The sequence below is a fragment of the Typopeltis vanoorti genome, chromosome 24 (genome assembly GCF_054136105.1).
Source record: "Typopeltis vanoorti isolate ZY-2024b chromosome 24, IOZ_Tvanoo_1.0, whole genome shotgun sequence".
Classification (NCBI taxonomy): domain Eukaryota; kingdom Metazoa; phylum Arthropoda; class Arachnida; order Uropygi; family Thelyphonidae; genus Typopeltis; species Typopeltis vanoorti.
Window position 1 is genome coordinate 40,503,215 of NC_143572.1, and position 27,382 is coordinate 40,530,596.

Genomic DNA, 27,382 nt, shown 5'->3' on the forward strand with positions numbered 1-27,382 from the left:
GGAAGGATTATTAGTAATAGTGCAGATGTGGTAGCCCTGCAAGAGGATTTGAATAAGCTAGATAGATGAGCAAATGAATGGGGTGTCGGTTTAATGCAGCAAAATGTAAGGTCTTGAGGTTTGGGAAACATCGATGGGATGCTGCATACTCTATGGGAGGAGTTATACTGGAGGAAGTAGGGGAGACAAGAGATCTGGGGTTGATGATTGATAGAAACCTGAAATTTAGAGGACATATTGCAAAGGTGGCGAAGGTAACACAGACGATTGCTGCAATTATGAGAAGGACACTGACCTGCAGAGATAAGAGGGTTATCATTCCGTTGTATAAGTCTCTGATCAGACCACACTTGGACTATTGTTCTCAGATTTGGTCCCCAGGTTTTGAAGGGGCTAAATTAACTGTGGAAAGGATACAAAGAAGGATGACAAAGATGGTTTCAGGACTGTACAAGGATAGTTATGAGGATCGGCTGAGGGAATGTGGACTGAAGAGTTTGGTGGATAGAAGAAGGAGAGGTGATATGATTGCGACTTTTAAATTGTTGAGAGGTGGTTACAGGGTTGACACTAGGGAGTTCTTTCGCTTGGTTGAACAGCGGGAAGGAGTGATGACAAGAGGCCATCCCTGGAAGTTACGAAAGGAAACTGTGAGCAAGAGGGTGAGGAGTGGTTTCTTTGCATGGAGGGTGGTTGAACCATGGAATGCATTGCCTGATGGAGTGGTGAGAGCAAGAACGGTCAATGAGTTCAAGGAGTGGTATGATAGACTTTGTGTTTCTTAGGGGCCTCATGAGTCTTTTGACTCTATGGAGGCCTGAATAATAATAATATCCCATCTAATCCCAAGGTCATATTTACATTAAGATTATACAATAGCCTAAGAATCAGCAATTTGTTCACCTCTATTCCTTGTCACATGTGACAACAGTAACCTCACTTGAGTGATTATACTCTTGCAAAGCAATCATTAAGTAACTCAATTATTTTATCTGTTTCTGTCACCTCGTCACCATCAGCACTTGTTAAGGTTATCCTTCCATAGTCATTCTTTTTCTTACTTGCCACATAATGAAAGAACTCTTCGGGATTTCCTTTGGCCTGCTCGGCTAGTTTCTTCTCATAATCTGATTTTAACTACCTTGCCATAGTGGTAACCTTTTATGCCTGACCTCTGTATACTGTTAATGAGCTTGCTGGTCACCTTTCTCCATATATACACTCCACAACATTTTTTTTTTTTTTTTTCAGCTGATGCTTAATGATACTACTCATCCATCTAATTCCTACCTCATTAACCCTACTGATCTTGGGTATATACTGTGATATTGCTTCCTCCAGATGCCCCTTAACTATCTCCCATCCACTACCAACATTCCTCCCTTGCTGGTTTTTATGCCAAGCTTAGAAAGAAGCAGGAATTACAGCCTCAAATTTCCTCCTAAGTTTGGCATAATTATCTACCTTGTAGTTCCACATATATCACACCCCCTTCTTGATAGAGTTTTTACATGTTTTACAACCTTCCAAGTCAAGAGTGGATGGAGAGGCAATGTAGCTACCTTGGTTATGGGTAGCTCTTTTGATCCTATGATCAGATTCAATACTCTATTCAATATTCAATACCCTGAGTCTTATCAATTGTTGTATTGTTGTTGTATCAATCCTAATTTACTATTTTATTATATACATACATTTTTAATTAATTAGGAATTTTATTGACCACTTATCTTAATTAAGCTGATGACATAGTTAAAATAAACTAACAGAAAAATTTTAATGTTTTATTATTTATTGTACTAAATGCCTTCAATACTAAGGCAATTTAGTACAATAATTTTTTGCTATTATGTCATCACACATATTCTTAGACAAATGTTTAATGTCACTGAAATCAAAGGAATGGAACATGGATCAATAACAAGCATGTTTATGTAAAGGTGGGGAAAAAGTTCCATTGAAACATGCAAAATGCTATTAACAGCTAATGGGAAACAAGGCTCTGTCACAACACGAATATTTCAATGGTTTAAGCATTTTAAAGAGGGCAGAGAATTCAATCTAAAAATGACTCCAACCCTTAACTGTTGGACAAAGTGCACAATTTACTGTTCAATTAACTCTCAGAATGCTACCAAGTTAAATGTGAATAAGATACATAACAAACACAGACTTGGATAAAAAAAATTTGCACAGCTTGTTCCAACTATTTGCATGAAGAGAAAAACCTCAGACAATTAGATCTTGCAAAGATTTTGTTCGAAGTTGCCTTAATGAACCTGGTTTCCAAAACAACCGTATTACTGGGTATCGGAGTTGTTGATTCCAGTATGATCCAAAGATCAAAAGGCAAAAGTGCAGAATAGTGATAATTCTTAATTCTTATTTGGGTAACCTTTAGCGTTAATTATGGCTTTACAACGCCTTCCCATGGAGTGAACCAAGTTTTTTTAGTTCTGCAGCTGTTATAATGTGAAACCAAGATTGAATTATTGCTTCTATTAATTGGGTTTTATTGGTGGGTTGCTTCTGACTAACAAAAGGTTCATTTTCAGAAACTGAGTATCAAAATTACGTTCCAAAATTAGAAATATCAAAATTAGTGCTGAGTGTGGGTAAAAGGGTAAGAAGAAAGAAGAAGAAATTTATTGCCATGTTTTTGAATAGTTGAGAGTTGTAGTCAATGGGGAAGACACAATGAGGGAAGCAGTTCCAGAGAACAGAGGTAAACTAGTGGCCAAAATTGTGGAAACCTTTTGGAAAAAGTGTATTTTTGAGGTTTAATGGTTCATAACACCACTTTTTTTTGGTGTAATACCATAAAATTATATATCAATGGAAAGATAATTTAATCAAGAATGTAATGCAATAACTTTTATGAAGGATTTTTTTATTAGAACAGCAGTTATAAAGAAGAAAAGTGAAACACACAGAAAAAATGAGATATACAAAAATTCTCACAATGTGAGTTAATTCTTAGTTGGGTAACCTTTAGCGTTAATTACGGCTTTACAATGCCTTCCCATGGAGTGAACCAAGTTTTTTTAGTTCTGCAGCTGTTATAATGTAAAACCAAGATTGAATTATTGCTTCTATTAATTGGGTTTTATTGGTGGTTGCTTCTGACTAACAAGTTTCTTTAGTCGGCTCCATGGATTTTCAATTGGGCTAGGGTATGGGCTATTCCCAGGCCATTCCAGCAGTGGAATATGATTATCTTGAAACCACTTTTTGCACACAGCAGCAACATGACATGGAGCTGAATCCTGTTGAAATATTAATTGTAATGCAATCAGGATGCAAATCTTCACCGATTCTTCTCCTTACATATTTTATGCCATCACTACCAAACAGGGAGATTTTGGTCTCATCACTCCAAATAACACTCTCCCATTGTTCTGCTGTCCAGTTAACATGGGCTAAAACCCATGTTAACTGGACAGTTTGAGAGATAAAAATGGCTTTTTTCATGGAATTCTAGCATTTAGACCAAATTCCTGCAGTCTGCACCAAACAGTCCTTGCACTCAACCTCACATTGTATTGCACCATGTCATCTTGTATACATCCAGATGATTTTCTTCTGTCACATTGGCACAGTCTCTCAATTCTTCTATCATCACTTGCTGTTGTGCACCTTTTCCTGCCTTTAACAGTCTGGTTTTGTAGTGACTGAGTCTCCTTATACCTCTTCAAAAATTTAGAAATGCCACCTTTGGTTAAGTTTCCACCAATTTTTCTTCTAATTTCTTCATAACTGTAGCCTTGTTCACTTAATAGCACTATTTTACATCGCTTTCTGGGTGAGTAGTCAACTCTTTGTGTCATTTCTTTAATTTTATTACATTTTACAAGCTCACTAAATGAAAGAACACAAAAAAAACCAACCAACTTGATAGCAATCACATAACACACACTGACAAATGTCCTCCTCTCAGCTCAAATACATGACATCAATAGCTGAATCCTACTGTGACCTTATTGGCTCATGGCCGAAACAAGATGACACCTGATTGACTCTCTAAACACTCATGCTCAATGGCTACATTCAAATGAAGGAAAGCTACTTCATATCAACCTAAGCAAGTTGTGCTTCTTTTTTCTGGTTATTTGGCTATAACTTTTCATAGAATACAAATAACTGAACAAACTTTCTTACATTACATTCTTGATTAAATTATCTTGCCATTGATATATAATTTTATGGTATTACACCAAAAAAAAAGTGATGTTATGAGCCATCAAACCTCAAAAATACACTTTTTCCAAAAGGTTTCCACAATTTTGGCCACTAGTGTAGTTGGGACTCATTTTATGGGCGATGCCCAAATGTTATGGAAAACTTCCCATTTCTTATCAATCAGAAGCTGGATCTTCTTGCCCATTTTCATTAAATTAGTTGATGTTTCTTAATCGGTAGTCAATTATTTCCTTGCAAATAATAAGAGTGGAAAACTTTGTCATATCACCACTTTCAGAACTCAATGCAATGAGAAAGCCTATGGCTTCTTTAGTGCCATCAAGAGATTTTTATAAACTTTCTATTCATGGCTCAAATCCCATCTGAGCAATGGATGAATCTATCCTCTTCTTGAGCATTGACAAAGACACAGCCTCTATCAATTCTCATTGGAGAGAGCATTTTGTTACTGTTACTGAAAATTTTCAACATTTCCAGAGAGTCAATTAGGGATGACCTCGTTTTTTCACCTCTTTTTAGCTGAAATTCCATGTGCTATCAAACATGTGAAATCGTAGAGGATTGCGAGTCCTGACTGCATTGTTTCTATGAGTTTCAAAGAAGGTTTGGTTTGATTTTGGATTTAATGGCACAACAAAGTCAAGGTCTTACTTAATGTGCCAAGCAAAATATGTTCTAGAGGTATACAAGGAAATAAATAAATAAAAAAAGAGCATGAACAGATATAAAAATCAATGTGGCAAAACAAATGCAGAAGCTGTATAAAAACAAATGTAAAAAGTGTTTAAAAACATATATAAATAAACCAGGTTTAAAGCTCATGTACAGTAAGTTGAACTGAAAAAACTAATATACACAATATGTGAATAATTTATGTACAGTGGTGAAGATTAGTGCTCTGTAAGAGTTTAAAAACAGAAATAGTGAATCTCATAAAATCTGCCCAAGTGAAAATCTGAATCTATTTACAAGTGCTAGTTTTGAAAGATGTTTAGTGGTTTGCTGTTGCTGTCTTTTTACGACCCTTGTTATAGAAGATATATAGTGGATACAGGCTCCCTTCTGGCTCTGGCAATGTGATAGTGATGGCAGTGTATAGGGCTCAGACAATGTGACTATGTATGTGACTAAAATAGTGACTGCACTTGTTGACAACACAAAGGCAGTTGTTCTATGTGCTTAAAAGAGCTGCTATTAGACAACAGGTCAGGTGAAATGTTTGGGTAGCTTGCAGAAAGAAAAACTGCATGGTTAGTGTGGTGTCACACAACTTACACCTAGGCATGTGATCACTCCTGAATAGGAAGTAGTGTGCAAGATGACTGTGAACTATGTGGAGCTGGGCATGAAAAACTTCCTCTTTACAGTCTCTGATTAGATTGCCACAATCTAATCGGAGTTTATTATTGGGCTCTATATTGTCACTGGGATAAAAATTTGTGTCTGATGATTTAACCCTGGTTGCACCAGGTTTCTGGTGCAACTGGGATTAAACTTTGTCCTAGTCTGAGTTCTGGGTCAGGATTAAGACTGTCTACACAAACAGTCTTCTGATGTGAAAATCTGAATCTATTTACAAGTGCTTGTTTTGAAAGATGTTTAGTGGTTTGCTGTTGCTGTCTTTTTACGACCCTTGTTATAGAAGATATATAGTGGATACAGGCTCCCTTCTGGCTCTGGCAATGGATGTGTCTTGCTCAGGTTTGAGCAGATTGGTAAGGAATGAGGCTTGCTGTTGTGGGCATTTACAAGGAGTTTCCTCTAAACACTACTTTATGGTTCATCAACAAAGGTATTGATGCAAAAACATAGTGATGAATACCTGATGAATCAGGTATTCATCACTATTTTTGTTTGTTGGGGGTGTGCTTTTAATCAACAGATTCTTATGTAAAATGCTATCAAAGGATGCATTTGATACATTAACTTTTAGCCTTTACCTATTTTGTTCCTAACCTCTTCATAAAAAATAAACAGGTTTGTCAATAATCAATCTTTCCTTTAAAAAACTGCCTCTGCCCTGCTTAATAAACAATCCATATCAAGAATATCCTGGATAGAATTATTAATTATTTATTCCATTACCTTGTCTACAGTACTAATGGTCAATAATTCTATAATTTATATAATAATCTAGACCACTAATAGATCAGTGAAGTGCAATATACAAAAGGACTTTGGTGAAATCAGAAAGTATTCCTTTGCTAAATGATACTATCCAGAATATATCTACTAAGTGGCAGATGATCTTTAATGCCCAATGAAACCATTTCCCTTATCAGAGGCCTGATGCCATGTTTCATCTCAGCAATGGTTCTGACTTCTATCCCTTCTCCCAATTCTACTTAGAATGTGATCCTTCTATAGTATTCCACAAAGAACATCTTCCATTGGAGAAGAATATAGCAGAAAGAGGTCCTGGAGGCTAGTGCTAGATATTATACATGTGACCAAATCCAATGGTAATGGATTAGGAAAGTTTCTGACTCATTACTTAACTTCAATGTGATAAGAAAATAAGTGCCTCCATAGCACAATTGGAAGAATGACAGTATGCTGTACAATTTGATTGGAAAAGGCCTAAATTCGATTCATGTCATGACAGGAAGAATCTTTATATGGGTGTTTTTCAACTGAAGGCAAGTTAGTCAATTTCATATTGAGGGTAGGGTCATGCATACAGACAGCACATACCTTCAGAACACGCAATTTACAGACAAAAATACTAGTGGTGGTGGACAGTAGATGATGATGGTAGTAGCTGTTGGTGTAATTGGTGAATTAAGTGGTGGAGACAGGTGCCCTCCCTTGATGAGTCTTTGGACTCCTTGGAGGTGTCACAAAATAATTATAAAATAATAACAATAATAATCAATGATATGCTATTGTGGTTAAAAACCTCCCTCAGGAAATTCCATAACACATACACACATATATATATAATAAACTTACAAAAATAATCACTTCCATATTTAATTCACTTCATTCAAGCAAAAAATGCAAACTTAATGCAGAATCATTTACAAACATCGGGATCTCCTGTTTTTGGTAGAACCTAAAATAGCAGTTACAAGAACAATGATCCATTTTAACATTGCACTATGTATAATTCCTTCTACTTGAAGGGCAGTGCTTATGCATTAGAGTATAATGCATAAGCACTGCCCTTCAAGTAGAAGGAATTATACATAGTGCAATGTATATTCCATGCTAGAAAATACCAAATCTTGAATCTCTTCATTCCATTATGATCTTCTCAGGCTTAGCCTTTTTTTTTTTTTGCTACATCCCTTTATTGTTTCTTTACTCTATTATACTAAGCTGGCACATCCACAGACATGGAAACAAACCAATATTCAATCCATTCTAAAAAAAAAAACTTCCATGAAACTATTGCTCTCACCCCCCAGTCATCTCTAAAATGATGGAAATCGTTAATTGCTAACTTCTTCGTCACCCAGAGACTCATCAATCAACCAATTACCATCAGTATGGATTCAGATATCCTACCTAATATCACGGAAAGATTTCGAGAAACCAATGCTGTTGCACTTGAAATTTCCAAGATCATTGATTTGCTCTTTTTAGAGAAACTTGTGCCATAGTTATATTGCTTATTTACACGAAAACTCAAGGCATAAGTAATACTATTTATTTGTTTAGAAACTTACAAACCATCTTCGGGCAGTGACAGTTGATTATAAGGTAGAAGGCAAACAACTGATTGATTTGAAACAGAAAGAGCTGCATAATGTTATACTTACAACAGCGTAATGTTATAGCTGAGGGTACATAATTTAATCATAGCTGCAAAAAAATAAATAAATTAAAATAATAATAAATTAAAAAAAATGATGTTTATTCTAAATAAGACTTTTCCATATTTTAGATAAAGATAGGCAGTCATTCCAGTTCGAGTTCAGGTGATGAAGCAAGACCTTAGCACTCTCTTTTAACAAACACTCAAATTTGTAATGAAAACAATATAGTAGGTGTGTTTCAGACCAAATAATATTGTGGTCTGTGTCTATTCCGTGATGAGCCAAGCCAGATTTATCAGATTTCCTGTTGCAAATATATGATTCATGTTCTTGTATTCTCTTTTCTATTGAGCATCCAGTTTTCTGAATGAGGACAGATGGCAGTCACAAGGAACTTTGTATACACCAAGGAGAGACAGCAGTGATCGTTTATATTTTGAAGAGGAGAAACATCTTGATAGTTTATTGATAGGTATAAAAGAAGCCACTAAATTATATTTTTTCAGAATTCTAGAAATTGGTTCTGAAAAGCCTGAAATGTATGGGACTGGAACTAGACATACTGTTTCCTTGTTATTTAGGTTAGGTTAAGTTTGTAGGAGTCAAACAGATGTTGTATAGTCCTTTCTGAGAAGCCATTTAATTTCATATATCATATGATATTTAAGAGTTCTTCCTGTAATTGATGAGGAGTCAAACAAATAGTGTTAGCATGTTGAAATAAAGATTTCATAATTCCTGTCTTTTGAGAAGGATGGTGCATGGATTGCAGAAGAATGTAGCGTCTAGAGAAAGTGGACCTCCAATACACTGATGTAGCTAAATCACCTGATTGTGAGCGGATGAGAAGAATATCTAGAGAGGATAATTTGTTATCCATTTCAATTTCAATAGTGAATTTAATATGTGGATGCAAAGTTGTCAACATACTGAACCCAAAACAAAGGTTGAGGGTGTATGGATGAGAAAAGGATGTCTTCTAGATGTTCTAAATAAAAGTTGGTGAGACTGGACTTCCCATGGCAGTTCCTTCCACTTGGCTATAGAGCTTGTTTTAACAAACAATATCAGAATGTATTACGGATTCGAATAGTTTTATTATATCTTGTGGGAATGTCTCCTTAAGAGGTACACTCGTATATAGGGATTCTTACTATATGGATGTGAGAGTTGGATTTTGCTAAAGGATAATCAGATAAGACTATTGGCCTTTGAGATGAAGGGCTACAGAAAACTTTTGAAGATACTATACATGAAACACATAACAAATAATGAGGTTAGAAGGAAAATCTGCTCCATTGAAGAACACAAGAAAATCTCATCACTAAAATATGTTGAAACAACTCTGGTGATTAGGCCACACAGCTAGATCAGATAGCTAAAACAGCAGGGGAAACCTAGAATCACCAGAATAGATAACATTAGAAAATGGACTAATTCTTCATTCTCCACCTTGTTAAAGAGATTCCAAGACAGAAACACGTAGAGAGAGAGAGAGAGAGATAATGTTAGGACTGTCACCTTTATAGTGCCCCAAAGGTCTACGTAGACTATGGGTGAAGAAGAAATGAGATGATGTTAAAAAAAAAAAAATTATTAAAGAGATCTCCAGGGAGTCAGGGACTCATCAAGAGAGGCCACATACCACATGCGCCAGCTATCATACTTATTCTTGAATTCATTCACACTGCTTACACACACACACACACACAGCATCCAATGGCAATCCATTCCAATCATGCACTACTTTATGAGAGAAAAATCAAGTCCTCCCCCTCCCCCACCCTTCTTAGCAGCATTCATTCTCAGCTTCCAAAGATGCCCTCTTGTCCTTTCCCCACATCCTCCATAAAATTACAAATTCCATCAATTGAAATCCAGTATGACCCTTTCAGAAGTTTATAAGTCTCAATCATATCACCCCTCTTTCCATTGTTTACTAATGTCTGCAGTCTACAAATTCCCAATCTGTCTTCATAATCAGTATTCCACAATCTTGATATCATTTTTAACACACTCCTTTGCACTCTCTCCACTATATCAGAATCAAAATGGAAACCAGGAGACCAGACCCAGACACAATACTCCAAGTGAAGTATTATCAAGACCTTGTAAAGAGGCAAAACGACATCCTTATCTTTACATGTGAGAGTTTGTTTCAGAATTGCAATTATCTTTTGAGTTGTATTTGCAATCGATATTTTTTGGATTTTTTTTTTTGGGGGGGGGGGGGGGGATAGCCATGGGCTGAGAAAGTGTTGAGAATGTGGTTTAGTTCTGTGGTTAGGGCATTGTCATTTGAACAGATTAGTTTAGCCCTGTTGTGTAGTGTCTTAATGACTCCATATTGTTGCGAGGAGGGGTGGTGGGATTGTTGGTGAAGGTATCTGCCTGTATGGGTGGGTTTTCTATAGACTGAGAAAACCAAGGTTCCATCAGGCTAGTGGGTGGCTAGTGTGTCTAAGAAAGGAAGGCAGTTGTTTTTTTACCTCTTCCAGGGTGAATTTGATTCTGGGGTGTTGGTTGTTTATATGTGTTAGGAAGGAGAGAAGTGCATCGAAGCCATGTGGCCAAATAGGCCATCGCTGGATACCTGCCATAGAATACGGTTGAAGAAAGCCACGATAGTACACCGTAGTAAATACAAATATGAAAGGCTTTTCATGGAATCAACTTCAGCCCTATGAAACAATCCAAACCTCAACAAATTTGGGAAACCTACATCAGAAGACCATCAGGACTTTAGGAGAAATAATAGCTTCCTGCTTCTTCCTCATTTACTGTTTGTTGTGCCTGCGTGCACGTGTCTTGTTCTTAAGTTTCTTGAAAATGGCAACGTGACATTGCCGAAATATTAAAGTATATTAAAATTTATTTTAATGTATATCCTAGTTGATGTTAATTTCCTTAAATTACTTAGTAAAAAATACATAACCAACGTCTAAGCCTTTCCACGAGAAATAAAAATTATTTGTGAACAGCAACGACCCAAGAAAGATTGGTTGGTCTAGCAACTATATCAATAGACGGGGACTTAGCTTATAATTTAAATTTAGAAGAGCTTATAAACAGTTTTATTGTGCAATATCCCCGTAGAGCAAATATTTAATTAATATTATTATGTAATCATTCTGCATTAATGTTTCTCTTGTAATAAAAATAAAATAGCCATTGGAGATTTTCTTATATTTTTGTCTTATAATCCATTAGGGGCGATATTCGATTGTTTGCCCCAGGCCGTGATCTAATCTGGCGACGACTCTGACTAAATTACCTTCACAATGCTACCAAAATACATGCCAGCTTTTCTCTCTCACACAGAAAAAAGTCTCAGTTCATAATACTTTAGCCTTTCCTGATATAAACACAACAGCCACAGCTTCCTCAGTTTCCAAAAACCTTATCCTTTCACACTCAAGATGTCACTTTTTATGCATACAGTTCCTAACTCTGTAAAAACCACAAGAGGAGAATGTGGCTAATCAATAATCTCTCTCTCTCTCTCTCTCTCTCTCCTGTCACTCACAGTAGTCTGTTTCTGCTTTATGTCTTTTCTACAGAGCATTACTGAATTGGAATGCATTATTCTACCCATTTCTTCTAAACCTACAATAACATAACTAACAGATGCCAACATCAGATTATGCTGACCAATCAAACTTGCTTGGTTCAAATCCTCTTTTATTCAATTTATCTCATTTTATCTGGAGCAACTTTTCTCATAAAATAATTCCTGAAGACTGCAACTTTAAAAAAAAAAAACATTAGCAGATTCCCTTTATCTTAACACTTGCCCACAAAAAATGGCACTAATTTGATATAGGTTCAAGAGACTCTCTTCTAGGACACCAATTTATATATATATATATATATATATTCATTATTATCAATTTCCAGGTATGTACCTTCAAGGAGAGTGTAGGATATTATGATAGTAATAAATGATTAAGTTTACATTATCACTAATCTCCTATTAACAATCTTCCTCCAAATTAGTCTATTACTTGTCGGAACTCCAATATTGTCATATCAAATATTTCAGCTTTCTAGGGAATCTTGGAATAAATCAATCCACCTAGTTCTTGTTCTTGCACTGGATATTTTTCCTACCATCTTGGCATCAAACACCTGTTTTGTTAACTTCTCCACTCCCATTTTGTTCAAATGGTCATATCACCTTAGATTAGCTCTGCTCACACATTCTTGAATACTATCAATGTCAAGTTTCTTCCTAATATTGTCATTTTTAATATGATTGTGCCACTAATGTCATCTGTTCACTCTCCTAATTTTTCCTCATAACTCACATATCTATGGTCTATATTCTTTGATGAAGTTCTTTATTTCTAACCCAACTCTCAGATCCATAACTTAAAACTAGTTTGAACATTGTCTTGTATATGCTGCCTAGTTCAGTGTTTTGACCAATTTCTCTCTTATTCCATATAAATGTATTCAACTGGCTAACTATCATAACAGCTTTCCTTATGTTGTCTATTTCTCAATGTTCTCTATTAAAAATGCAGCTGAATTTCTGCAGTAAAAGGACCAAACTATTTTTATACTTTTGATCTTTGTATTGCTGAGTGTCATGCCATATGTGTTACAGCTGTTAATTGGTTTAGTTAAAGAATTCTGGAGACTTGCACTGGATTTGTTTAAGAATACAACATCATCTGCACAGATCAAAGAGCTAATCAATTTGATTTCTCTGATTCTAATAACAGGTTTAATGACACGAATACATAAGTTTCTGTGGTTTAGCAGTTCTGTAGAACATTTCTGGTATTGAGATCACATATTTTTAGACATAAGTTTAATAAAATAAACAATTACAATCCTACAAGTTTCCTAAATTGAATTTACCATATAACTTTTACTAGTACCCCTGACAATGTAAGCTTAATGATTTATGAAACTCATAGGGCTGAATTTATCTATTTTATTAAACTCGTTATATATGTCTAAAAATGGTTTTAATACCAGAAATTCTCTATATTTTAGTGTCAGTTTCTTTCATAATGTGATCCATATAGATGACGAATAAGAGTGGAGATGGTGTGCATCACAATTTTCCAACTGATTTTAAATCAAACAATCTGCCTGTACCTCATTACAACTCAAATATTGAAACTCTATTGCTCTGTATAATGTTCCATTTACCACATACAACTGTAGCATTTTGAAAAGCTTTTCTCTGGGCACCTTTTCCTAAGCTTTTTCCAGATCTAAAATACTTAAGTGTAGATCTTTGTTAATTCCTACAATTTCTTAACTATTTTGTCATAAAATAAAAATCTGATCTTGATAACCTCTATTTGGCCTGAACTATAACTGTTCTCTTAAGTTCCTCTTACAAAATTTTTCTTCTCGAGTATGCTTGCATAAATCCTACCTTGGACACTTATTTCCTTTTTATATATGGGAACTATGAAAGTTCTACTACAATCATCTGGGATTCGACCTTCTGAATAGGTCTTCTGAATTATGCAAGTGTAACTACTGCAATACTTCCAACATTTCTGGTCGAACTTCATCTACTTCAGCTCTTTCTAAATTTCAGGCTTTTGGCAGCTTTTTTGCTCAATGAAATGCAACATGCACTGTTTGCATTTCTGTTGACTATTTTCTACTACTGTTCTGTCACTGCTTGTTTTGTTTAAGTCTTTCAAAGTAATTACTCCAGACATCTAAGATACAGTAATCCCTCGATTAGTGCATTTTCGATTAGTGCGTCATTTTATGTTACAGATTTTAAAAATTTTCTATCTATACATTTTTATGGCTAACTATTTTAAAAAATCACTCACCAGAATGAAATAATTTAGTTACCGATTTAAAACATTTTACAAAGTTATTTTTAATGGCATACTACACTACTTCCATGTAGACTATGTATACTATATTCCAAATTTTTACCGCCAAAATTTATGTTGTCTGCTATAGTATGCCCACAGATTCGAGACCTTCGACACTTCTGCGCATGTCACAAAAAGGAGAATCCATTCCGATAGTAGGGTAATCAATCCGACTTCTGGGATGAGTTGTTTATTATTACATGTTGGAAAATTAACTTCTCTTTTATGATCATTGTAGTTTTTAAAGTAGTTAACTATTTTGCTTGTATAAGAGTTGGAAAATTTTATCTATAAAGCATGTGATTTCGCATATTGGCGACCAATTCATACGTCCTTCGTTTCTTTCTCCCCTTCAATGATAACGTCCAAGAGTTAATTAAATCACATTCTGAAGAATTGAGTGTTTCCGACCTGCTAAATTTAGATGCACAGTGGGATGATCCTAAAGAATATGAAGAAAATTTAACCACTGATAGTCAGCCAAAACAGATTTCACAGAAACAATTTGAAAATATTTTTCGTACAATCGAAGTTTCTAAGCAGCAATGCTTAGAGGCTGACCCTGATGAAGAGAGAAGCAGTAAAATTTGCAGAAGAGTAGAAAAGGCAATAGGGCCATACCATCGGTTGTATGAAAAAAGAAACAAATGCCTGCCAAACTACGTTAGCTCAATTCTTTGTTAAGAAGTAGAATAATAAAATTTATATTCTGAATATGTTTTATTGTCTTTCAGCTTCATGGTTTTCCTTTAACTAGACCCTGAGACATACCCTAATTCTTTTATAAAAAAATTAAGGTTCAAAAAAGAAATTCGAGGAACAAATTATACTTTTTCCCATAGGTTATATTCGATTAGTGTGTGCCTGTTTTAAAGAATAAAGGCACCTTAGGTGCACAAATCGAGGGATTGCTGTATCCTTATCTTCGGTTTTCATGTTACCTTTATCATCTTTCATTCCTTTTACAGTACTCTTTCCTCCATTTCTAAGCTTTTCAATAGCCTCCAGAACATTTTGCCATCTTCCTAATATTTATTATTATCAAATGATATATATTCTTACCAAAGTCTTCCCATGACCTTTGTTTAGCTACTTTTATACATAGCTTACATCTCTTACATTTTTCTTTGTATTCTTTTAGATCTCTGCTGATTCATTTGTTAGGAACTTTCGGTATGCATTCTTCTCTTTCAGGAGTACTTCTTTATCTTCTTGTGTCCAACTATAGTGTTATTTTTTTTATCCTTGAAGATAACTTCATCACCTGCTTTCTATGCTGAATCAATCAATGTTTTCTTCAGTTTGCCACTGACTATTAGGTGTATTTCTTGTTTCCAAACAGTTTGATTTTTTTTTTCAATAATGTTTGTTTCCTGTTCACCTGTAAAAGCTGCTCAACTTTAATTCTTTTTGGAATTTTTTAAAATATTGTTCTTTTCAATGTGATATTCATTTTTATCCTACTTAAAACAAAGTGATGATCACTTTCAATTTAAAATCCTCTGTATACTCTTATCCTTATCCAGCATGAAGATATCGATATCAAACAATAACATAGTTGTTGGGAGTATTTTTCCACTTGGTTAGACTATAATAAATTTAGTTTAATCCTTTATCCAAGTGTAAGCAAACAAAGTTGCATCTGAAGTATCTTCATGACTGAGGCAACTCATTGTAAAGGTGGACCAAGCTCTCATCACTACTTGTCTTAGTATCTCCCATAATGCAAAGCACATCTCCTTGCAGACATGTATAATGCTATGCATTAAGGGAAGGGCCACTATGCTGACCAGTTTCGACCTTTATTGAGGTCTCGTCAGTGGGAGCCAGACCCAGAGGTGGTGATACTAAGGTGGAAGTAATGAAGAAGTCATATTTACCTATACGAGTTGCCAAAGGTGTTTCACCTTATTATTAAATTACTCTGGATTTAGAGAAAGACGGAAGTTTTTCCCCACTTGGTTAGACTATAATAAATTTAGTTTAATCCTTTATCCAAGTGTAAGCAAACAAAGTTTACGTCTGAAGTATCTTCAGGACTGAGGCAACTCGTGGTAAAGGTGGATCAAGCTCTCATCACTACTTGTCTGAGTATCTCCCATAATGCAAAGCACATTTCCTTGTGGACATGTATAATGCTATGCATTAAGGGAAGGACCACTACCCAGACTGGTTTCGACCTTTATTCAGGGCTCGTCAGTGAGACCCAGAGGTGATGATACTAAAGTGGAAGTAATGGAGAAGTCATATTTACCTATACGAGTTGCCAAAGGTGTCTCACCTTATTATTAAATTACTCTGGATTTAGAGAAAGATGTTGGGAGTTTTTTCCCACTTGGTTAGACTATAATAAATTTAGCTTAATCCTTTTTTCAAGTGCAAGCAAACAAAGTTTGCACCTGAAGTATCTTCAAGACTTTGCATTATGGGAGATACTAAGACAAGTAGTGATTGAAGATACTTTAAGGAAAACTTTGTTTGCTTACACTTGGATAAAGGATTAAACTAAATTTATTATAAAATAACATAGTAAACAAGGTTTTTCTTATTTCTCATGTCTTTTCTCTACATATGAATTTGTGCACATCTATATGCTGGAATGTGGTGGTAATAATGAATAGTCCATATCTGAAGAGAAATTCAGCAGGTACTTACAATTATTATTCGTCTTGCCCTTTTCTTAATTTTCTGAAAACATTTCTATATACTTGGATTCATTTCCTAAATTGCTGTTTAGATTTCCAACAAGGACTACTTTTTCTATCTTCTCTCCACATGTGAATTTGTGCACATTTATGTTGGAATGTGGTGTTAATAAAAAGTCCATATTCTGAACAGAAATCAGCAAGTACTTACCATTATTATTAGTCTTGCCCTATCCTTGAATTTTCCCAAAACATTTGCCTGGATTCATTTCCTAATCTGCTGTTTAGATCCCCAACAATGATCACTTTTTCCATTTTCTTCATGTCAGCTGCCTTCTCTAATGACTCAAAAAATTTCTAAACTTCTTCCTTAGAGAACTGTCTATATGACCATAGGCAAGAATAAGTGTCATTGTCCATTTCCTCATTTTGAAGTTTGCCCACATAACTCTACTTGAAATTGTTTTCCAATCAAGATGTTTATTTTCATGCTTGGTGTTGAATGCTAATGCTACTCTTATTATTACTGTCAAATATAATATCCCATATTTATTATTTCTGAAAACAAAGTCTCAGAGTAACACCAATTATGCACGTGGTACTTTTCTGGTTCTTCTGCAAGTTCAATTTGTTTTCCATATACTCCTTATATCGATGGTTGCTATCTTCAATTCTTCTGAGGTTGTGTTTCTTTTCAATGTTCGACCTCATTCTTAGTTGAAAACAGCAGGGATGTTGTTTAACTAGGCAATACTGCAACAGGCATAAAATCTCATATGTTGTACCATCTCATTTATTTCTAGTTTAAGAAACTAGAAATAAATAAACTACAATTTGGTGGGCTTAGTCCCAAATTGCCAGCCCATCCTTTGTTCAGTAGCCAGTGAATACCTACTAGCAGGGTGCACCACTTGAAAGTGAGGATTGGATATTAGGTCAGAAGCCCCAGTCAGTTCTCTGCATTTGTTAAAGGCTAAATGAAAGTATCCTCCCAGTTATCTGGGAGAAGACTTTCATGCAGCCTTCTTCTATCTTGACAAATTTTAATAACCCATTCAAAATTTCCAATCTGAAGATGCAATTCTTGTATATTGATTAACCCCAACATACATGTTCTCACTACAAAAGAAAATATATATCTTTACTTTAACCTCATCATATGCCAAATGATTTTAGATATCAACAAGTTCTTTCTATTATATTACAACATTAAATAAAACTTGCCTTTCAAAGCAGTATTCCCTTTCCTTACTGACTACTTGTAAATAAGGTAAGCAACTTCATTTCATAAAGGAGATGCACAATTGAAATTTTGAAAAGTATCCAACAAATGCTCTCCAAAATTCAGCTGAGATGATACTGCTTCTTGACTGCAGCATCCTTATATAGTATATAAATTTATAATACACATTCATATTGAAAATTTCTGGAATAAACTATGTAGACACAGAAATGAAATAACTAAATTAAGTATTTACAACCTGGCATTTTGCTAACTCAAGCTAACATTATCAAAGGCATTTTTAAGATACATATTCAACAGAAAGTAGAATTACAATGACTTCCAGAACAGGAGATACTGAAGTGCCTCCCATGCAAGTCAGTCACATGCATGGGAAGCGACAGTGGCGACAAATTATCACTTTCTACAGAGATAATTTGTTGTTATCGCTGATGAGCAAATCGGGTAGTGTGCCCAAATTTATGCAAAATTATACCATCAATTCTGTTACAGTTCAAAGGGTTTTGTAGCATATGAGACATTTCTAGGAATTGTCTCTGATTTAAAACAGGATCTATGTAATAACTTTCCTTTTTTTTTCTTTTTCTTTTTTTCCTCCACTGATGAAATAGTCGACATCTAAGGCATGTTGGGCTGGTCCACTTTTTGGTTGTCCATATCGAATATATTTTTTGTTTTTTTTCTTCTTCTGATAATGGTGGTCCATCCTGTTTGTTCAAATTACTGGATCCCACATTGACAGGAGATACTGAAGGCGTCCGAGAATAAGACAGGCTCCTGATAGTCCTTTATTTGTCTGAGGAAATTGGAGACTTTGTCCAGAGGTTTGTAAACTGTCCTGATTTTGTGTTGTTTCAGGACTGAGCCCAGTTTATCTGTTGTACCTTTGTTATAAGGTAAGGATATGGTGTGTATATAGTCAAGTCAGGGGGGGGGTCATTTCCCCCCCTTTTTTTTTAGAAGTTTAATAAGAGTTTTTGTTCTAACAATTCTGTTCAAAAATCATAAGTAGAGCCAGATACATGGGCTAAATTTAGCCAATGTATATTTTTTTGAAACAGGGGGTATACACATCATGACAATGTCATATTTGTCACACCTGACCATAACAGTTCTAAATTCTCAGAGATTGCATATGTAAAAATAGGAAAAAGCATAACATTTGCAGAAAAAAATTTTCAAAAATTCTGCATGCCAAGACCAATCACTAAAATGAAATGACCAATCATCTCACATGAAAAGAAAAGAGGGAGAGTTCTTCTCTTCAAGTGAGATGTAGTTTGAACACACAGTGAGATTTTTCTTGGTGTGGGTAGAACCAGGGAGGGACATCCATTTTAGTGACTGGTCTTGTCATGTGGAAGTTTAGGAAAATTTTTAGATCTGCAAGTGTTATGTTTTTTTCCTATTTTTACATACACAATTTAGAAGAGAATTTAGAACTGTTATAGTCAGGAGTTGAAAAAAATAATTTTTTGTACCATTTTAAGGCCTCATGCACACACACACACACACATTCAACAGAACTTATCATGTCTGACCAGTCAAGTGTGCCCATATTCATACTGTATTCTATTATACAATGAGGCTTCATTACTGGATGATTGGTCTGTCTTTCTCTCTCTCTTTTTCTGATATCATGTAATTTTCATGAAGTGTGGTCAGCATGCACACATCCAATGTGTGGACAGCCATCATGTTATTAGTGTGCTTTGTCTCTAACTGGCCCTTTTCTAATTTCTCCATGAATTCTGGCATCTTCTTTCTGTTTTTTGATCTACTGACAGTTTTTCCCAACTGTCTTACATGAATTGGTTTTGTTTTTTTAACAGCCAATAGTAAAGGAGAGAGCTCAAATACCAGTTAGCTATCCATGATGTATGGCTTTTTTTATAAATAGTTTGTCATTAATGTTTGCATTACTGCTCCAGAAATGTTGTAAAATTAGTTATTGGTATTTGTATAAAATAAACAACTATATATCCTATCTCACAATCACATAATACAAAACATTTTATGCCAAATTTGTCTTTCTGATGAGATAAATTGCATAAAGGAGAAGTGATTCTTGTATAATAGTAAACTATCATCTGACTGAAGAGTTTTCGAAAGGGTAAATGCTTCACTGAGGTGATCGACCATAGATTTCAGTTTGTACAATCTTTCACTTTGAGGTTGATTTTCATTGTCACTGAAATGCATCAAATGCAAAAGTAACCAAGTAATATATGTCTCGAGACATATATTCTGAAAATTGATGATTGTAATGCAAAGATTTTTCAACCAATATTCTGTGCTCAAGAATAGGTGAGCTCAGTGGGAATGCCATTTTTAAAATGCTTGAGATAACTTGAGTTTAGCAGCGAAGAGTTCTAATTAATGTCTGGATTGAATTCTTTTCATAAAAAAGTGTTATTTTAGGTCAGATATATGAAATTATGAATTTCTTCTCAGCTTTATCATACAAAATTGCTACTGTGAGATTTTGTAGCAGATCCAGAATACCATAAGCTAGGGTTTACACAAGTTTTATCAAGTGCTTAATAGGTTGTAATTTTAACTTTGTTTATAAAGGACTGGAAAATCAGAGGGAAAATTGTAGTAACTGGGAAAGTTGAAGAATTGCCAAGTACATAATCAAATATTTTTTGTATTTTTTTTTTTTTTAACTTGGAGGATGAAAGAAATTGAAGAGTGAAAAATCAGAAGGGTCATAACTAGAGGTGATACACTGGTTTCCAGAAACAAAAACAAAAACAAATGACTGAAAAAAGAATTTGCTCAAAAGTGATTTTTTTGCTCTGACAGAGAGCATTCTTTTCAAAGAATTTATTCCTGCTAGTCAGGTTTTTCATTATGCATAACAAGCAAACCAGCCAGACAATACATGCAGTTTACAAAATATGTGTGTATATAGGCTTAATTGCTGGTATTTAAAAGGAATTAAAAATCAATGGAAATGAAGTACAGAACAATGAAATTAAATGGTGATTTAATGATTTCTATATTTTATCTCTGCCACACATGAGGCATGAGGATACAACATAAAACTATTAACATGTATATAGGTAACATGAAAGAAGCTGAAATTATTACACTTGAAGACTTTGGAAGGAGGCACTTTATGAGTGCCAGTCAGCATTCTTGGTTATGTGGAGGTCTGAAAATTACTCCTTCATATTAAGGAACTGCATTCATCATATTTATTTAAATTCAGTTCATTTTTATACTACTGTCATACTTCTCATATACAACTAGCAAAGAGATGTATCACCTTATTATTAAAATACTCTGGATCAGAGATACTTGTACAAAGTTTTTTTGCTTGGTTAGAAATTAAATTAAACCTGTCAAGATATTACATTCTTGTTTAATCCTTTATACAATTGTAAATCAAAGTCTAAGTGTATGACTTCTGCATTAATTCAACCTTAATATCTCTGCTAGGTCTCTGGCTCTCACCAATGAAACCCTAATGAAGGTTGAAACTGGTCTAGGCAGTGACCCTTTTCATAATTCATAGCAATATACACTTCTGAAAGGAAGTGTACTTTACATTATGGATACTGACACAATTGATGTGAAGTGCCTAGCCATGAAGATTCATGTGCAAACTTTGCACATGCACTTGCTTAAAAGATTAAACAATATAATTTCTAGGCAAATTTAATTTCTAACCAAGTGAAAAAATGTTCAACAAATTCAGGATCTAAAAGTCTAATAATTTCCATTTCCTTTATGCTGTCTGTATGCACTATGCACTTTTTCGCTGGTGAGTCTCTGTGAAAATCAGAGGGAAAATTTTAGTAACTGGGAAAGTTGAAGAATATATTAAAAACCAGTAGTAACTTGTCTGCATTAAGAAAGCTGCCAAGTATATAATTAAATATTTTTTGTATTTTTTTTTAATGAAATCACTAAACTATTGTTTAATTTCATTCTTCTATATCATGATTTACACCTAATAAATTGTCAAGATGAGCAATTTAGAGATACAATGCACTCATCTACCAGCCTTAAATGCTTTGTCATACTTTAAAAACTATTAATCAAGTTTTAAAAAGATTATGAGATGCAGAGAATCTTTGACAAAATGCAGTATTTCACAACTTCCTCAACTTAGTCTGGCAATGTGTGTGGTGGTTTGTTTACAATTCCAAAAGCAATAAAAATCATGAGGCTAGTATATTATGTCTATCAATAGGCTACCTACAATTTTTTTTTTTAGATGAGAAATCAAATTCAAAATTTTCAAACCAAAGGATACTGTAAGGAAAGAAACTGAATAATGTGGATACCATAAAACTGAACACAGCAAATAAGTTAAGCATCTGTATAGAAGCATTCCAAGAATGTTTTACAAAGTAGAGTGCAAAGTGGAGAGCATTGCATAAACACAAAGGGCATTTATTTTCAGTAAGAAAAGTTCAAGTTTTATTTGTAATGTTCATTAGTAAATAAATTTCAAGTTTTTTTTTTTTAAGATCACATTACACATTAAGGAAAAGTACCAGACAAATAACATATATAAAAGCAAAGAGTAATGCAAGGTTTGAAAGATGGCTTGGAGGAAGTGAAAACAAAAGTAAAATGAATAAAATAGGACAAAACAAACAACAAAATAAAAAAGTCCATCCATCCTATCTTTTGACTTTACTGGATTACATGACTATTATCAGATAAGCAATTCTATAAATGAATTAAGTAATATTTTATATGATTATAAAAAAAACAAATGACTAAACATAAACATACAATCTTTCTTTTGGAATTTCCCACTTCATTGACAATCTGAACAGAGTTAGCTAGTAAACGAATTTTTTCAGGGGCTGATGAAGCATGGTAATTTTTCCGATGTTTACGGGTTTCCCCTCGAGTCAGTGATAGGGACTCCATTCGAGGTCTTTCTGGAGACAGCAATGCAGCAACAACTACTTCTGGAGCTACATTGTCATGTGGTATTTGGTCACTTTCAGTGTCATCTTTCTCAGAAGTAATGTCCTCTGGAACTTGTAATGATGCAGGACTGGCAGTGTACCTTTAAAAAAATATGGTGTATTAGTTAAGGTATGGAATGTTAAGAAATGGCATGATTCAACAGATTAAATAGATTGAATTAATATGAAATTTTCCCTAAATGTAAATTATTCTAATTCATTGTAACTTAAATCGCCTCAATGCTTTTGATTCTTTGCAACATTTCAAGTTGCAAAGAACCAAATTTAATATTAGAATGGTATTTTTATTAGGTGCACTGCAGAATGCAAAGCACTTAGAATTCATCTAATTGTATGACAAGTCTGTTAATGAAATTTGATATATGGGTCTTAATTAAAATTTATAACCTCAATTTTGCTTTAAACTGGATCAGTTTTGGGACAAAACAATTCAAAATGATATAAAACTGTAAATGAACCTTGAGGAATACTCTAGGTTCAGTTACTGTAATAAGGATAACAATTTAAATAACGATAATACATTAAAAAAAATTAATAAACAAACAAACCCTTTTTTATGACTATCTTTGATTACTTCCATACTAGATCAAGTCTAAGAGTACCTGTTGTATGTGTTTGTGTGTGTGTATTCAAGTTAAGTGGTGAATTATAAGTGGCAGTTATTTTAGAATGCTATCCTTCCTTATAAATAATTATTAGGTACTACTGAATTGGCTAAGTACTAAGTTTTGAAAAATGATGTTATTTAGGTTACCATTGTATTACTCTTTGGATAACATCCCTATGTAATTTGCAAATCAATGCTTCAATAGATTTTCTGAGAATGCAAAAGGCATTAAACAGACATATAACTTGTATTTCATTTCAGATGTTGTGGATACATTAAGAAAGTTCTGAATTTTACAGATAAATGCATAAGTCATTCCTCAGAATCTGTTCAAATGCTGGTCAACCTACAATTTAAAATAAAAAAGAGCACCTCCATAGTGCTATTAGTAGTGCCAATATCTTTTGGTTGAAAGGAGGTTCAATTCCCACTATTGTACAAAACAGGATTTAAAAGAGATTTTCACCTAAAGGCAAGTTAACCAGACTCTTACAGAAGAGATGGCATTTACTCTCCCAATAACTCAAGTTTCTCAATTCCACATAACATGCAAACTAACCAGAGAACATAAATGCATTAGGTCTAGCTACTCACTGATGAAGCCTCAAAAAAGGCTGAAACCGGTCTGGGTAGTGACCTCCCTCCATAATGTAATAACAGCATACATTTCCTAGGAAATGTGTTTTTACATTATGGAAAATACCTAAGAATAGCGATCTGAACTTCCCCCACCTTTGCAACGAGTCGTCCGGTATTGTACTACATACTAGGATCACTTGCATTGGCTAACGGTAGTGTCGCCGATACTTTATAGTTTACTATATTCGGCAAGAAACTCTCTGATTCCAATCTTTGAATTTCTTATTCGGTTTTAAAACTATGTGGGACTTAACATCCCCTAAATTTAAGTAATGTTTTCATTGCCGAAAACATTACATTACCTATATACCAAAAAAAAAAAAAATGTTTAATAAAAATTGCTGATAACCACATTATTTGTTTTTCCACCTTCAGGACTCCAGTTAGCAAGGTGTAGTAGCATCACATTCTTCTACTTCTTTATTTTGCTTTTCCTTAAAACTAACTAATTGACCAAGGTAAATATAGTCCTCCACAATTTCAATACGATTATCTGTTAATCACACAAGGGAACAAAGATATAAAGATTACTTGTTAAGAGATTTACCTATGTGCCTAAAAAGAAAGCTCTTTAATATATGCATTATTCCAGTGTTTGCCTATGGAAGCGAGACATGAGAGACAATTAAAAATCAGAAAGATGGGTTGCAAATGGCCCCAAGAGTCTTAGAGAAAATGCTGCACATAAAAAGAGGGATAGAATAAGAAATAATAGAATCAGAGAGAAATGACTGGAGTAGAAGACATTGTGAAGTGTTATAAAGCATGTAAGTGGAGATGGGCTGGCCATATTAGGAGGGTGTCAGATGAAAAGGTGGACAAAATTAAGCACCGAGTAGATACCAAGAGAAGGAAATGTCATTAAAGAACAAGATAGAGGAAGATTTACAAAGATTTGACATGAGATGGTGGATATTTGCTATAAACAGACAGAACTGAAAAGTTAAAGGGGGGCTATATCTAGCAGTGGATGGAAAGAAACTTAAAGAAGAAAAAGCATCACATTTGCAATGAACTTCATCTACAGGAATCCTCATTATAAGTGGATGATGGAGTCCAAAAGAATGGCTGCCAAAAGTGAATGTACATATACCAAGTAGTTTTTCACAAGAGTTAAGATTTAATTGGGAATGTGACACAGGCTATGACACCCATATCAGTGAAAAATGCATGTTAAATATTTGCTTATGGAAAAGCATATGTAAAAGAATAATTTAAAGTGCTAGTTTAGGATCAGGGATTTGCCAATCTGATGAGTGAGTGGTTAGCATATCCACTCTCCAACAAACAAGCTGCACTGTGGGCATGGATGTTTGCAAATGTCTTTATGTGGGAGATGAACTTCATCCCCTGATGTGAGACCACCACCCTGTGTATTGGAGGCCTGAAGCAGCTTGAAAAAGTTCTATGTTCAGTCTCTAGAGCAAGGTTTCCAGAACTATGTAAAAAATAAAAAAATATGAAAAAAAAATATATAAGTAATAAAAATGACAAAAAAATTCTTAGCCCAACCACAGTATAAATGTACTATAGGGTTACAAAAACTTTTCATCAGTAGGATCACATAAAAAATGAAAAACATCACCGTTTACCATAACAGGTATTTGGAGACTAGTCGATTGTGGTCTCTTGACACTTGTTATTATCATTATAGTTCTTGACAGTTATTAGGCTTTTTTTTCCACATGAAGATTAAAAGCTTATGAGGATTTTTTTTTGTCTCCAATTTTTGGATATAAAGATCCATGTTGCTAGTTAACATTCTATAATATCTCCATTGTATAATTTCTCTTTCATGTAGGTTTTACTTTAGAATCCATCAACATAGTCATAGACTTTGCTTTATAATCTTAAGCATTCTTAAGGACCATATGAATTGTCTCTGGAATGATAACGAGAACAGAGGCAACATCTATCACTCACTTGCTACCTTGCTTATGCTTAATAATATCTATTTTAGCATCCAATTCATAGCTAGTATGCTTTCTTTTATGCTTGGGAGCTGCCTCATCAATCTTTTTAAGATCTGTAAACAAGGGTACAATAATGATATGCAAAATAAAAAATAAAGTAATGTAAATCCAAATGAGACTGCAATGTGATTGTCAATTTACTACAGAAACAAAGCCTGTGCAACTTGAGCAATCAGTATGTGGAGGGAGAGGGAAGGATCTGGCATTATCCGCCAGAGAAATCATGTAAATCCAAGGACTTTTTACATGTATTTCTTCAATATTTATGCTACAGAAGTGCAGGGTTTTTGTTATTGATGACTTGTACAGCAGGATCTGCCTGTACTAATTTTTATGCAATTTCAGATTAATGAATTATGGAAACCATGGGATACTACAGCAAGTATTTACTTGAAGTTTCCATTAAGAATAATAAACTTGATACTACCAAAAGGAATCTTAACAGTTCATGATATCCTACAGGCATCAATTCAGCTGAGTTGTGATACTGAAGTATAAAGGAAAACATCTGCCTCAATGTTTCAGTAAATGCTAAATTTAGTTTTCAAACAACCAACTGTGCACTTGAGTTGAATATGTTTAGAGCCACCTGTTGGGAAACTACTTTTAGGTACACACACACATACACGACACTCAAAAATGTAATTTCACTGGTGTGGTTCAAATATTATAACTGCTCTTCGTATCACTGGCAACTGGAAATCAGAGGGATGTTTAACCTGGTTATTGTTAGTTTAGTGCAGTGGATTACAGGATCAATTCAGGATCAAATGAAAATAACACTTGAGATGAAAATGTTTAGTGCCACCCATTGGGAAACTACTTTTAGGTACGCACGCACGACACTCAAAAATGTAATTTCACTGGTGTGTTCAAATAATATAACTGCTCTTGCTATCACTGGCAACTGGAAATCAGAGGAATATTTAACCTGGTTATTGTTAGTGTGCAGTGGATTACACTATTCAAATTTCCTGAAGGCCTCATGCTGGGAAAGAAGAAACCCAAACTGTATGCAGACATGATAGTTACTTTCACACATTCCACTGGCTACAGTATATCAGCAAAACCTGATTGCTATTTAGTTAATTAGATGATAGAGATGACATAAAACAGTATTCAATATACTGATATTCTTTTTTTTTTTTTTTGGAATGCAAGTCATTTTTGATGGAAGTGCTATTTGGGTGAGAGGAATGACTTTCTAGAATTTTGAGAGGATAGTGAAATTGATCTTCAAGATTCTATCTCATCAAATTCTCTTTTACTTAGTCTGGTTGGCTGAATGGTTAACATATTCATTCTACAATTAACACGATATGGGTTTGAAACCAATTGTAAGCATGGCATTTTGTGAATGTCTTTAGGTAGTATATGAATTTCTTTGCCTGGTATGATATCACTACCCTGTTACAAGAGGCTGAAGTGGTTTAAAAATGTTTCACACTTGGTCTCTAGAGCTTGATTTCCAGATTATCTAAACCTTAGTCTATCCACA

The 27,382-nt window shown here is 34.4% G+C and overlaps 1 protein-coding gene across 1 annotated transcript in view; it reads right to left on the bottom strand.

The window, feature by feature from the left end:
* The window catches only part of Mrgn1 (Mahogunin ring finger 1), a 122,493-nt gene that overhangs the window by 22,187 nt on the left and 72,924 nt on the right, over positions 1-27,382 (bottom strand). Inside the window, exon 11 of the mRNA XM_090413751.1 lies at positions 22,463-22,745. Within this exon, the coding sequence (XP_090269877.1) occupies positions 22,463-22,745 (283 nt within the window). The remainder of the gene's footprint in view (positions 1-22,462; positions 22,746-27,382) is intronic.